Here is a 15,136-nt window from a genome sequence, read left to right as displayed (position 1 = left end):
GAGCCATGTGGGGGATAAAGAAATACCTGCTACGCATCGCGACTCAGAGATAGTGAGTATGTCACTTCATGATGAGTTTCTGAACTCCGGGACACTCTCTGGCTACCGCTCTATGACTGAGCAATCCCTGAAGGCTACTAATAATGGGACATATATTGCTTCCCCTCGGACATCCCCCAGACAAGACTCAGAGAAGTTACTCAAATGGGACTCATTACAATACAAGTCAGAGTACGGCTCAGAGCACGGGCTTACCCAGGACTTCCCCACCTACCTGTTAGTGTATAAGTACAACCCGGGGGAATTAAGGAACCAACTTTCTGTTTTAGATATATGCTGCCCTGCCTCATCCAGATCAGGCGTAGGTTAAAAGTTTGTATCCACATATATAGAACTTGCTGAGTACAGGCCTGTTTGCTGACAATTTTCTACCCTGATCCTCCTCCCTTTAGTAAGCGTGCTACAAGACTTGAGACTGGAAGTAAGATAATTTAGAAGGGAGACCTAACGCCTCAAACTCATAGGGGGAACTGTTATGTCATGTTATAAGATATGAAACTATTATATTTATGAAGTCTATTTGATGGATGCCTAGATAATAGTAGCAGGTTACTCATTTTCATTTAGAAGATTTACTTTTATGTTTTACATAAACCTCTAGGGTCTGGCAATCATTAGTTTCTTATGTTATCTTCCTGTCTGCTTTGTCTTTTTTTTTCTTTTTAATTGGTCAGTTGTTTTTAACTAAAACTAACACTAAAATATATCCTTATGGGCCATTTTACATAGACAGGCTTGCCACATATTATGTTGGGCTGCAGAAGTCAAACTTGTCTAACTTGGATATACTGACTGCATAACAAGTAAATATTGTCCTTAACTAAAGTTTGCTTATATAATATGTACCCTCCTAGAGGCCCGGTTATTGCTGAATATCTACACTGCTCTTTACCTATAAGTCTTAGCAAAAACCACCACATTGGAGGTGAAAGAAGATTAGTAACCTCCCAGCCCCTTATAGCCCAAGCAGATACCCAGAAAACTCACTAGGCTCAAAGCCTCCCTGTTTTCACCACTTATATCTCATTAAGTCCAATTTATTATAGCTCCGCCTCTCCCCCCCTCCATTTTCCCCATTATACTGGGTCCTTTACCCATTCTTCTTTACCCAAGCGGCTCTGGTCCGCTGAAATTTTGCCCTTCTCTCACATTACTTTTATTAATTATATCTCTTCATTGACACAGATCTTTTGAATACTCCACAGTTGTACTATATTACTATGTTGCCACTCTGTATTCACTATAGCTTGCAGAGAAAGGCCCTCTTGGCCTAATTCTCCACAAAACAGAGATATAGTTATGGCAATTTATATTCATAATTTTCCTCATAATAGTAAAATGAGACCGTATATTCATGCCTGAGAAACTCCTCCTCTATACTTCTTAGTAAATGAAGAACTGTGTATGTGTTAAGTGTAAGAACCAATTATTGCACTACTGTCTAAGACTTATTGTTTAACTTTCTATGTTTGTAATTTTTGATCGCATACTAATGTGGAGTTGTACTATATTATTTTCTTCTGTATGTCTCAATAAAATATTTTGAGAAAAAAAAAAAAAGTCTATTTCGTTTTTTTTATCCGTTTTTTGAACTAAGGGGTTAATCATCCATTTGCAAGTGGATGCAATGCTCTGCTAGCCTATTACATACAAATTTCGTTTGATTTACTGCATTTTTTCACTGTTTTTCAAATTCTGACAATTTGTTTCTCTTAAAGGCACAGTACCGTTTTTTATATTTGCTTGTTAACTTGATTTAAAGTGTTTTCCAAACTTGCTAGTCTCATTGCTAGTCTGTATAAACATGTCTGACATAGAAGAAACTCCTTGTTCATTATGTTTAAAAGCCATGGTGGAACCCCATCTTAGAATGTGTACCAAATGTACTGATTTCATTTTATGCAATAAAGATCATATTCTGTTTTTAAAAAAATTATCACCAGAGGAATCTGACAAAGGGAAAGTTATGCTGACTAACTCTCCCCACGTGTCAGACCCTTTGACTCCCGGCCAAGGGACTCACACTCAAATGGCGCCAAGTACATCTAGGGCGCCCATAGCGTTTACTTTACAAGACATGGCGGCAGTCATGGATAATACACTGTCAGCGGTATTAGCCAGACTACCTGATCTTAGAGGTTAGCGAGATAGCTCTGGGGTGAGACAAAATGCAGAGCATACTGACGCTTTAAGAACCATGTCTGATACTGCCTCACAATATGCAGAAGCTGAGGAAGGAGAGCTTCAGTCAGTGGGTGATGTTAATGACTCAGGAAAGATACCTGATTCTAATATTTCTACATTTAAATTTAAGCTTGAACACCTCCGCGTGTTACTTAGGGAGGTTTTAGCTGCTCTGAATGACTGTGATACCATTGCAGTGCCAGAGAAATTTTGTAGACTGGATAAATGCTTTGCAGTGCCGGTGTGTACTGATGTTTTTCCAATACCTAAAAGGTTTACAGAAATTATTAATAAGGAATGGGATAGACCAGGTGTGCCGTTCTCTTCCCCTCCTATTTTTAGAAAAATGTTTTCCAATAGACGCCACCACACGGGACTTATGGCAGACAGTCCCTAAGGTGGAGGGAGCAGTTTCTACTCTAGCAAAGCGTACTACTATCCCTGTCGAGGACAGTTGTGCTTTTTTAGAGCCAATGGATAAAAAATTAGAAGGTTACCTTAAGAAAATATTTATTCAACAAGGTTTTATCCTACAGCCCATTGCATGCATTGCCCCTGTCACTGCTGCTGCGGCGTACTGGTTTGAGTCTCTGGAAGAGGCTTTACAGGTAGAGACTCCATTGGATGACATACTTGGCAAACTTAGAGCACTTAAGCTAGCCAATTATTTTATTTCTGATGCCATTGTTCATTTGAATAAACTAAAGGCTAAGAATTCTGGTTTTGCTATACAGGCGCGCAGAGCGCTATGGCTTAAATCATGGTCAGCTGACGTGACTTTAAAATCTAAGCTACTTAACATTCCCTTCAAGGGGCAGACCCTATTCGGGCCTGGTTTGAAGGAGATTATTGCTGATATCACGGGAGGAAAAGGTTGTGCCCTTCCTCAGGACAGGTCCAAATCTAGGGCCAAACAGTCTAATTTTCGTGCCTTTCGAAACTTCAAGGCAGGTGCGGCATCAACTTCCTCTAATAATAAACAAGAGGAAACTTTTGCTCAATCCAAGACGGTCTGGAGAACAAACCAGACCTGGAAAAAAGGTAAGCAGGTCAAAAAGCCTGCTGCTGCCTCTAAGACAGCATGAAGGAACGACCCCCTATCCGGTAACGGATCTAGTAGGGGGCAGACTTTCACTCTTCACCCAGGTGTGGGCAAGAGATGTTCAGGATCCCTGGGCGTTGGAAATTATATCCCAGGGATATCTTCTGGACTTCAAAGCTTCCCCCCCAAAAGGGAGATTTCACCTTTCACAATTATCTGCAAACCAGATTAAGAGTGAGGAATTCTTACACTGTGTACGAGACCTCCTAGTTATGGGAGTGATCCATCCAGTTCCAAAGGAGGAACAGGAACAGGGTTTTTACTCAAATCTGTTTGTGGTTCCCAAAAAAAAGGGAACCTTCAGACCGATTTTGGATCTAAAGATCTTAAACAAATTCCTCAAAGTTCCGTCGTTCAAGATGGAAACTATTCGTACCATCCTACCACTGATCCAGGAGGGTCAATATATGACTACAGTGGATCTAAAGGATGCTTATCTTCACATTCCGATACACAAAGATCATAATCGGTTTCTCAGGTTTGCCTTTCAAGACAGGCATTACCAGTTGTAGCTCTTCCCTTTGGATTAGCTACAGCCCCAAGAATCTTTACAAAGGTTCTAGGGTCGCTTTTGGCGGTCCTAAGGCCGCGGGGCATAGCAGTAGCCCCTTATTTAGACGACATCCTGATACAGGCGTCAAACTTCCAAATTGCCAAGTCTCATACGGACGTAGTACTGGCATTTCTGAGGTCGCATGGGTGGAAAGTGAACGAGGAAAAGTGTTCTCTATCCCCACTCACAAGAGTTTCCTTTCTAGGGACTCTGAAAGATTCTGTAGAAATGAAAATTTACCTTGACGGAGTCCAGGTTATCAAAGCTTCTAAATTCCTGTCGGGTTCTTCATTCCATTCCGCGCCCTTTTGTGGCTCAGTGTATGGAAGTAATCGGCTTAATGGTAGCGGCAATGGACATAGTGCCGTTTGCACGCTTACATCTCAGACCGCTGCAACTATGCAGGCTCAGTCAGTGGAGCGGGGATTACACAGATTTGGCCCCTCAACTGAATCTGGACCAAGAGACCAGGGATCCTCTTCCCTGGTGGCTATCTCGGGTCCATCTGTCCAAAGGTATGACCTTCGCAGGCCAGATTGGACTATTGTAACAATAAATGCCAGCCTTCTAGGTTGGGGTGCAGTCTGGAACTCCCTTAAGGCTCAGGGATCGTGGACTCAGGAGGAGTCTCTCCTTCCAATAAATATTCTGGAACTAAGAGCGATATTCAAGGCTCTTCAGGTTTGGCCTCAGTTAGCAACTCTGAGGTACATCAGATTTCAGTCGGTCAACATCACGACTGTAGCTTACATCAACCATCGAAGGGGAACAAGAATTTCCCTAGAGATGTTAGAAGTTTCAAAAATAATTCACTGGGCAGAGATTCACTCTTGCCACCTATCAGCTATCCATATCCCAGGTGTAGAGCACTGGGAGGCGGATTTTCTAAGTCGTCAGACTTTTCATCCGGGAGAGTGGGAACTCCATCCGGAGGTATTTGCACAACTGATTCTCCGTTGGGGCAAACCAGAACTGGATCTCATGGCGTCTCGCCAGAACGCCAAGCTTCCGTGTTATGGATCCAGGTCCAGGGATCCCAAGGCGACACTGATAGATACTCTAGCAGCGCCCTGGTCTTTCAACCTGGCTTATGTGTTTCCACCGTTTCCTCTGCTCCCTCGACTGATTGCCAAGATCAAGCAGGAGAGAGCATCAGTGATTCTGATAGCACTTGCGTGGCCACGCAGGACTTGGTATGCAGATCTAGTGGACATGTCATCCTTTCCACCATGGTCTCTGCCTCTGAGACAGGACCTTCTACTTCAGGGTCCTTTCAACCATCCAAATCTAATTTCTGAGGCTGACTGCCTGGAGATTGAATGCTTGATTTTCATACGGATAAGGTAGTCCTGCGTATCAAAGCATGGCTTCTCCGAGTCAGTTATTGATACCTTAATACAGGCACGAAAGCCTGTCACCAGGAAAATTTACCATAAGGTATGGCGTAGATATCTTTATTGGTGTGAATCCAAGGGTTACTCATGGAGTAAGGTCAGGATTCCTAGGATTTTATCTTTTCTCCAAGAAGGTTTGGAAAAAGGATTGTCAGCTAGTTTCTTAAAGGGACAGATTTTTGCTCTGTCTATTCTTTTGCACTAGCGTCTGGCAGATGTTCCAGACGTTCAGGCATTTTGTCAGGCTTTAGTTTGAATCAAGCCTGTGTTTAAACCTGTTGCTCCACCATGGAGCTTAAACTTGGTTCTTAAGGTTCTTCAAGGAGTTCCGTTTGAACCTCTTCATTCCATAGATATCAAACTTACTTACAAGCTACTAAAGATTTTCGTCAAACATCTGCTTTGTTTGTTGTCTACTCTGGACAGAGGAGAGGTCAAAAGGCTTTGGCAACCTCTTTTCTCCAACATAGGTGTGTCCGGTCCACGGCGTCATCCTTACTTGTGGGATATTCTCCTCCCCAACAGGAAATGGCAAAGAGCCCAGCAAAGCTGGTCACATGATCCCTCCTAGGCTCCGCCTTCCCTAGTCATTCTCTTTGCCGTTGTACAGGCAACATCTCCACGGAGATGGCTTAGAGTTTTTTAGTGTTTAACTGTAGTTTTTATTATTCAATCAAGAGTTTGTTATTTTAAAATAGTGCTGGTATGTACTATTTACTCTGAAACAGAAAAGAGATGAAGATTTCTGTTTGTAAGAGGAAAATGATTTTAGCAACCGTTACTAAAATCGATGGCTGTTCCACACAGGACTGTTGAGAGGAATTAACTTCAGTTGGGGGAACAGTGAGCAGACTTTTGCTGCTTGAGGTATGACACATTCTAACAAGACGATGTAATGCTGGAAGCTGTCATTTTCCCTATGGGATCCGGTAAGCCATTTTTATTACAGACAGAAAAAAAGGGCTTCACAAGGGCTTTTTAAGACTGTAGACATTTTCTGGGCTAAATCGATTTATATATAAACATATTTTATACTCCATAGCCTTGAGGAATTATTTTAATCTTGGGAATTTTGTAAAATAACCGGCAGGCACTGTATTGGACACCTTATTCTCTAGGGGCTTTCCCTAATCATAGGCAGAGTCTCATTTTCGCGCCTGTATTGCGCACTTGTTTTTGAGAAGCATGACATGCAGATGCATGTGTGAGGAGCTCTGATACATAGAAAAGACTTTCTGAAGGCGTCATTTGGTATCGTATTCCCCTTTGGGCTTGGTTGGGTCTCAGCAAAGCAGATACCAGGGACTGTAAAGGGGTTAAATATAAAAACGGCTCCGGTTCCGTTATTTTAAGGGTTAAAGCTTCCAAATTTGGTGTGCAATACTTTTAAGGCTTTAAGACACTGTGGTGAAATTTTGGTGAATTTTGAACAATTCCTTCATACTTTTTCGCAATTGCAGTAATAAAGTGTGTTCAGTTTAAAATTTAAAGTGACAGTAACGGTTTATTTTAAAACGTTTTTTGTACTTTGTTATCAAGTTTTTGCCTGTTTAACATGTCTGAACTACCAGATAGACTGTGTTCTGAATGTGGGGAAGCCAAGGTTCCTTCTCATTTAAATAGATGTGATTTATGTGACACAAAATTTAGAGAAAATGATGCCCAAGATGATTCCTCAAGTGAGGGGAGTAAGCATGGTACTGCATCATCCCCTCCTTCGTCTACACCAGTCTTGCCCACACAGGAGGCCCCTAGTACATCTAGCGCGCCAATACTCCTTACTATGCAACAATTAACGGCTGTAATGGATAATTCTATCAAAAACATTTTAGCCAAAATGCCCACTTATCAGCGAAAGCGCGACTGCTCTGTTTTAGAAAATACTGAAGAGCATGAGGACGCTGATGATATTGGTTCTGAAGGGCCCCTACACCAGTCTGAGGGGGCCAGGGAGGTTTTGTCTGAGGGAGAAATTTCAGATTCAGGGAAAATTTCTCAACAAGCTGAACCTGATGTGATTACATTTAAATTTAAATTGGAACATCTCCGCGCTCTGCTTAAGGAGGTGTTATCCACTCTGGATGATTGTGAGAATTTGGTCATTCCAGAGAAACTATGTAAAATGGACAAGTTCCTAGAGGTCCCGGGGCCCCCCGAAGCTTTTCCTATACCCAAGCGGGTGGCGGACATTGTAAATAAAGAATGGGAAAGGCCCGGTATACCTTTCGTCCCTCCCCCCATATTTAAAAAATTGTTTCCTATGGTCGACCCCAGAAAGGACTTATGGCAGACAGTCCCCAAGGTCGAGGGGGCGGTTTCCACTCTAAACAAACGCACCACTATACCCATAGAAGATAGTTGTGCTTTCAAAGATCCTATGGATAAAAAATTAGAAGGTTTGCTTAAAAAGATGTTTGTTCAGCAAGGTTACCTTCTACAACCAATTTCATGCATTGTTCCTGTCACTACAGCCGCGTGTTTCTGGTTCGATGAACTAGAAAAGGCGATCAATAATAATTCTTCCTCTTATGAGGAGATTATGGACAGAATTCGTGCTCTCAAATTGGCTAATTCTTTCACCCTAGACGCCACTTTGCAATTGGCTAGGTTAGCGGCGAAAAATTCTGGTTTTGCTATTGTGGCGCGCAGAGCGCTTTGGTTAAAATCTTGGTCAGCGGATGCGTCTTCCAAGAACAAATTGCTTAATATTCCTTTCAAGGGGAAAACGCTGTTTGGCCCTGACTTGAAAGAGATTATCTCTGATATCACTGGGGGCAAGGGCCACGCCCTTCCTCAGGATAGGTCTTTCAAGGCCAAAAATAAACCTAATTTTCGTCCCTTTCGTAGAAACGGACCAGCCCCAAGTGCTACGTCCTCTAAGCAAGAGGGTAATACTTCTCAAGCCAAGCCAGCCTGGAGACCAATGCAAGGCTGGAACAAGGGAAAGCAGGCCAAGAAACCTGCCACTGCTACCAAGACAGCATGAGATGTTGGCCCCCGATCCGGGACCGGATCTGGTGGGGGGCAGACTCTCTCTCTTCGCTCAGGCTTGGGCAAGAGATGTTCTGGATCCTTGGGCGCTAGAAATAGTCTCCCAAGGTTATCTTCTGGAATTCAAGGGGCTTCCCCCAAGGGGGAGGTTCCACAGGTCTCAATTGTCTTCAGACCACATAAAAAAACAGGCATTCTTACATTGTGTAGAAGACCTGTTAAAAATGGGAGTGATTCATCCTGTTCCATTAGGAGAACAAGGGATGGGGTTCTACTCCAATCTGTTCGTAGTTCCCAAAAAAGAGGGAACGTTCAGACCAATCTTAGATCTCAAGATCCTAAACAAGTTTCTCAAGGTTCCATCGTTCAAAATGGAAACCATTCGAACAATTCTTCCTTCCATCCAGGAAGGTCAATTCATGACCACGGTGGATTTAAAGGACTTTCACAAAGGTACTAGGGTCCCTTCTAGCGGTGCTAAGACCAAGGGGCATTGCAGTAGTACCTTACTTGGACGACATTCTGATTCAAGCGTCGTCCCTTCCTCAAGCAAAGGCTCACACGGACATTGTCCTGGCCTTTCTCAGATCTCACGGATGGAAAGTGAACGTAGAAAAGAGTTCTCTATCTCCGTCAACAAGGGTTCCCTTCTTGGGAACAATAATAGACTCCTTAGAAATGAGGATTTTTCTGACAGAGGCCAGAAAAACAAAACTTCTAAACTCTTGTCAAATACTTCATTCCGTTCCTCTTCCTTCCATAGCGCAGTGCATGGAAGTAATAGGTTTGATGGTAGCGGCAATGGACATAGTTCCTTTTGCGCGCATTCATCTAAGACCATTACAACTGTGCATGCTCAGTCAGTGGAATGGGGACTATACAGACTTGTCTCCGACGATACAAGTAAATCAGAGGACCAGAGATTCACTCCGTTGGTGGCTGTCCCGGGACAACCTGTCACAGGGGATGAGCTTCCGCAGACCAGAGTGGGTCATTGTCACGACCGACGCCAGTCTGGTGGGCTGGGGCGCGGTCTGGGGACCCCTGAAAGCTCAGGGTCTTTGGTCTCGGGAAGAATCTCTTCTACCGATAAATATTCTGGAACTGAGAGCGATACTCAATGCTCTCAAGGCTTGGCCTCAGCTAGCAAAGGCCAAGTTGATACGGTTTCAATCAGACAACATGACGACTGTTGCGTACATCAACCATCAGGGGGGAACAAGGAGTTCCCTGGCGATGGAAGAAGTGACCAAAATCATTCAATGGGCGGAGACTCACTCCTGCCACTTGTCTGCAATCCACATCCCAGGAGTGGAAAATTGGGAAGCGGATTTTCTGAGTCGTCAGACATTACATCCGGGGGAGTGGGAACTCCATCCGGAAATCTTCGCCCAAATTACTCAACTGTGGGGCATTCCAGACATGGATCTGATGGCCTCTCGTCAGAACTTCAAGGTTCCTTGCTACGGGTCCAGATCCAGGGATCCCAAGGCGACTCTAGTAGATGCACTAGTAGCACCTTGGACCTTCAAACTAGCTTATGTATTCCCGCCGTTTCCTCTCATCCCCAGGCTGGTAGCCAGGATCAATCAGGAGAGGGCATCGGTGATCTTGATAGCTCCTGCGTGGCCACGCAGGACTTGGTATGCAGACCTGGTGAATATGTCATCGGCTCCACCATGGAAGCTACCTTGAGACGAGACCTTCTTGTTCAAGGTCCGTTCGAACATCCGAATCTGGTCTCACTCCAACTGACTGCTTGGAGATTGAACGCTTGATCTTATCAAAGCGAGGGTTCTCAGATTCTGTTATTGATACTCTTGTTCAGGCCAGAAAGCCTGTAACTAGAAAAATTTACCACAAAATATGGAAAAAATATATCTGTTGGTGTGAATCTAAAGGATTCCCTTGGGACAAGGTAAAAATTCCTAAGATTCTATCCTTTCTTCAATAAGGTTTGGAGAAAGGATTATCTGCAAGTTCCTTGAAGGGACAGATTTCTGCCTTGTCTGTGTTACTTCACAAAAAGCTGGCAGCTGTGCCAGATGTTCAAGCCTTTGTTCAGGCTCTGGTTAGAATCAAGCCTGTTTACAAACCTTTGACTCCTCCTTGGAGTCTCAATTTAGTTCTTTCAGTTCTTCAGGGGGTTCCGTTTGAACCCTTACATTCCGTTGATATTAAGTTATTATCTTGGAAAGTTTTGTTTTTGGTTGCAATTTCTTCTGCTAGAAGAGTTTCAGAATGATCTGCTCTGCAGTGTTCTCCTCCTTATCTGGTGTTCCATGCAGATAAGGTGGTTTTACGTACTAAACCTGGTTTTCTTCCGAAAGTTGTTTCTAACAAAAACATTAACCAGGAGATAGTCGTGCCTTCTTTGTGTCCGAATCCAGTTTCAAAGAAGGAACGTTTGTTGCACAATTTGGATGTTGTTCGCGCTCTAAAATTCTATTTAGATGCTACAAAGGATTTCAGACAAACATCTTCCTTGTTTGTTGTTTATTCTGGTAAAAGGAGAGGTCAAAAAGCAACTTCTACCTCTCTCTCTTTTTGGATTAAAAGCATCATCAGATTGGCTTATGAGACTGCCGGACGGCAGCCTCCTGAAAGAATCACAGCTCATTCCACTAGGGCTGTGGCTTCCACATGGGCCTTCAAGAACGAGGCTTCTGTTGATCAGATATGTAAGGCAGCGACTTGGTCTTCACTGCACACTTTTACCAAATTTTACAAGTTTGATACTTTTGCTTCTTCTGAGGCTATTTTTGGGAGAAAGGTTTTGCAAGCCGTGGTGCCTTCCATTTAGGTGACCTGATTTGCTCCCTCCCTTCATCCGTGTCCTAAAGCTTTGGTATTGGTTCCCACAAGTAAGGATGACGCCGTGGACCGGACACACCAATGTTGGAGAAAACAGAATTTATGTTTACCGGATAAATTACTTTCTCCAACGGTGTGTCCGGTCCACGGCCCGCCCTGGTTTTTTAATCAGGTCTGATAATTTATTTTCTTTAACTACAGTCACCACGGTATCATATGGTTTCTCCTATGCAAATATTCCTCCTTTACGTCGGTCGAATGACTGGGGAAGGCGGAGCCTAGGAGGGATCATGTGACCAGCTTTGCTGGGCTCTTTGCCATTTCCTGTTGGGGAGGAGAATATCCCACAAGTAAGGATGACGCCGTGGACCGGACACACCGTTGGAGAAAGTAATTTATCAGGTAAACATAAATTCTGTTTTTCTTTTTGGCTAAGAAGCTTAATCCGCTTAGCCTATGAGACTGCTGGACAGCAGCCTCCTGAAAGGAATACAGCTCATTCCACTAGAGCTGTGGCTTCCACTTGGGCCTTTAAAAATGAGGCTTCTGTTGAACAGATTTGCAAGGCGGCGACTTGGTCTTCGCTTCATACTTTTTCAAAATTTTACAAATTTGATACTTTTGCTTCTTCGGAGGCTATATTTGGGAGAAAGGTTTTGCAGGCAGTGGTTCCTTCCATTTAAGTTCCTGCCTTGTCCCTCCCTTCATCCGTGCACTTTAGCTTTGGTATTGGTATCCCACAAGTAATGGATGATTCGTGGACTGGATACACCTTACAAGAGAAAACACAATTTATGCTTACCTGATAAATTTATTTCTCTTGTGGTGTATCCAGTCCACGGCCCGCCCTGTTATTTTAAGGCAGGTAATTTTTAAATTTAAACTACAGTAACCACTACACCCTATGGTTCCTCCTTTCTCGGCTTGTTTTCGGTCGAATGACTGGCTATGACAGTTAGGGGAGGAGCTATATTACAGCTCTGCTGTGGGTGTCCTCTTGCAACTTCCTGTTGGACTGGATACACCTCAAGAGAAATAAATTTATCAGGTAAGCATAAATTGTGTTATATATATATATATATATATATATGTGTGTGTGTGTTTGTTTTTTTTTTTTTTTATTTCATGTTTTCCAAGCAGTGAATTTAATCTATTTTCTTAAATTTCTCTTGTTTAGGAAATTGATTCCCTTCATGGCCATAATACCAGTTCAAGATTCTCTCATATTTTGCAGAAAGATGCATTCCTAGTGTTTCGATCACTCTGCAAACTCTCAATGAAGCCACTTGGTGAAGGCCCACCTGACCCTAAGTATGATAACAGAAGGTTTATGTAAAGGGATAAAAGCAGAAACCTGCTTCTTTTCTAAAACTGAGCTGCATTGAAAGTTAGCCTGATATTAGGATACAGTTAATTTTAAGTAAATAAATAAGCAAAGTGCCATGAAGCCTGCAGAATGCGTTAATTTCATTCACTGACAAAACAGGCTAGATGTTTCTTGTTATTTAGAAAAGTAAAAATGAAACTAATGTTTATATTTGTTGGTATTTTTTGTGTTAATTGACTATACACTATTTTATTTATATATTTTTTTTAGAAAATTCTATTCTGACAAGATGTGACCTATGGTATCTTAGTTTTTTTTTTTTGGTAAGGGAGATTAAACATCTCAGTCTTTGATAGTATTTTTGTTCCCAATTCATTTTTTATTTTTAAACGCAATAAAATCAGTTATGCATTTGAAAAAGCCATATATAAAGGACCACTAAATACAGTAGCAGTGCATAATAAAAAGACAATGCAATAAGACTTACTCTGAATTTCTCGAAAGCAGTAGATTTTTTTATGACAATTTTTTTTCTTCTCCCATTTGCCAGCCCCTGTACCATGTGACAGACGTCAGCCAATCACAGACTAGTATAAGTACAGGCAAAATATAGTGGCGCTTTCCAGCTAGTGAGGATCTGTGTAGCGGGCAGTGTCTCTTCAGCGTAGGCACCGGTCACTGTGTCCTTCCTCTTCGTCCTGGGAGCACCAGAAAGAGCGCCTCCGTCCAAAGCGCAAACAATCATGTGAAACAACAAAGTACCTCCGGGCATCACCTGATGCTGAGGAAAAGCAGATATGCAGGGTCAAGCTGATGCAGGTAAAAAAATAGCTTTATTTGGAGTTACAGCAGATAAGAACAAAAGAGCAACAGCTCAAAACGACAAATCCAGGGTCACAGCACGGCAAATAAATGCAGACATGTTTTGTGTGGGTCTACCACACTTGATCACTGCTGGTTAGTGCCGCTGCTGGGACCTCTATTTAAAGAGAAATGTACATTTGAATTAAAAACAATTAGTTAACCCCTTTCTGCCTTTTTCATTAATCATTCCTAACATTGTCTGATACTTAGCCTATGTGGTCATTAATATTCCATTACTCATTTTATAGTTCAAATTATTCATACCAATTGTTTTTGTGTTTATATATGTAATGTGTTTGTTAACTTTATAGACTTTTTGAGTTTCTTGTGGACTTTATATGTGGTAAATCATATTGGGGTAAAAGTATCTGGATAAATAGATTTACATCACTTTCCATATTTATTCCCAGGGGATGTCTGGTGCTTGAATAAAAAATCCACTGGGCCTCTTTGTAATTAAGTTTGTACTCCCTGTCCCCTCCCCTCCTCTCCTGTGTTGGGGGACATGACCAATAGCTTGAATTGACAAGAGCGATACATTCCCTGCATGCATGGATTTAAAGTGTTTAGCCACCAGGGTGAATATTTCAGGATTTTCTATATCTCTTACATGTTCTAGGGCCCTGTCCTTAAGAAGGTGTTTCCTTTGCCCACATACTGAATTTGGCACCCCCTACAGGTGAGATAAATGACATGATTAGAGTTGCAGCAGGGGCATTTAAGGAGTCTATATTTGATACCTAACTTCCCTCTGCACCCTACACACCCATTTTCTATTTCTTCTCCACATTGCAGAAAGACAGTGTACACCCCCCTGGTAGACCCATTATCTTGGGGGTGGGTTCCCTGCTTGAGCCCCTTTCCGAACTGGTGGATGCATATTTACAACCATTAGTGGGGGATCTAATGAGTTACATGGGTCTACCAGGGGGGTGTACACTGTCTATGTGCAATTTGGGGACGAAATAGAAAATGGATGTGTAGGGTGCAGAGGGAAGTAAGGTATCAAATATAGACTCTTTAAATGTCCCTGCTGTAACTCTAATCATGTCATTTATCTCCTCACCTGTAGGGGATGCCAAATTCAGTATGTGGGCAAAACAAAACCACCTTTTCTCCAACATTGGTGTGTCCGGTCCACGGCGTCATCCATAACTTGTGGGAATATTCTCCTCCCCAACAGGAAATGGCAAAGAGCACAGCAAAAGCTGTCCATATAGTCCCTCCCAGGCTCCGCCCCCCTAGTCATTCTCTTTGCCGCTCTGAACAAGTAGCATCTCCACGGAGATGGTGAAGAGTATGTGGTGTTTAGTTGTAGTTTTTTATTCTACTATCAAGAGTTTGTTATTTTAAAATAGTGCTGGTATGTACTATTTACTCTGAAACAGAAAAAGATGAAGAGTTCTGTTTGTGAGAGGAGTATGATTTTAGCAGCAGTAACTAAAATCGATTGCTTTTCCCACACAGGACTGTTGAGATGAGATAACTTCAGTTGGGGGGAGCAGTTGGCAGACTTCTCTGCTTAAGGTATGACTAGCCATATTTCTAACAAGACTGTGTAATGCTGGAAGGCTGTCATTTTTCCCCTCATGGGGATCGGTAAGCCATTTTCTTAGTCTCAAACAGAATAAAGGGCTTAATATGGGCTATAAAACTGGTAGACACTTTTATGGGCTAGATCGATTGCTTTATTTAGGCATTTTATACAGTTTGATGTTGAAATTCACACTTTATAACTTTGGGGAACGTTTTTTTACGTCAGGCACTGGTTTAGACACCTTCTCAGTCAGGAAGGGCCTTTCTCTGTAGTAGGCAGAGCCTAATTTTCGCGCCATTACTGCGCAGTT

General features: G+C 42.5%; 1 protein-coding gene across 1 annotated transcript in view; it reads left to right on the top strand.

The window, feature by feature from the left end:
* ARFGEF2 (ADP ribosylation factor guanine nucleotide exchange factor 2) overlaps positions 1 to 15,136 on the top strand; it is a 471,542-nt gene that overhangs the window by 189,716 nt on the left and 266,690 nt on the right. Inside the window, exons 8-9 of the mRNA XM_053716931.1 lie at positions 12,276 to 12,430; positions 13,094 to 13,244. Of these exons, the coding sequence (XP_053572906.1) occupies positions 12,276 to 12,430; positions 13,094 to 13,244 (306 nt within the window). The remainder of the gene's footprint in view (positions 1 to 12,275; positions 12,431 to 13,093; positions 13,245 to 15,136) is intronic.

Source organism: Bombina bombina, chromosome 1 (assembly GCF_027579735.1).
Source record: "Bombina bombina isolate aBomBom1 chromosome 1, aBomBom1.pri, whole genome shotgun sequence".
In the NCBI taxonomy this organism is placed as follows: domain Eukaryota; kingdom Metazoa; phylum Chordata; class Amphibia; order Anura; family Bombinatoridae; genus Bombina; species Bombina bombina.
This window is presented reverse-complemented; position numbering and strand designations above follow the sequence as displayed.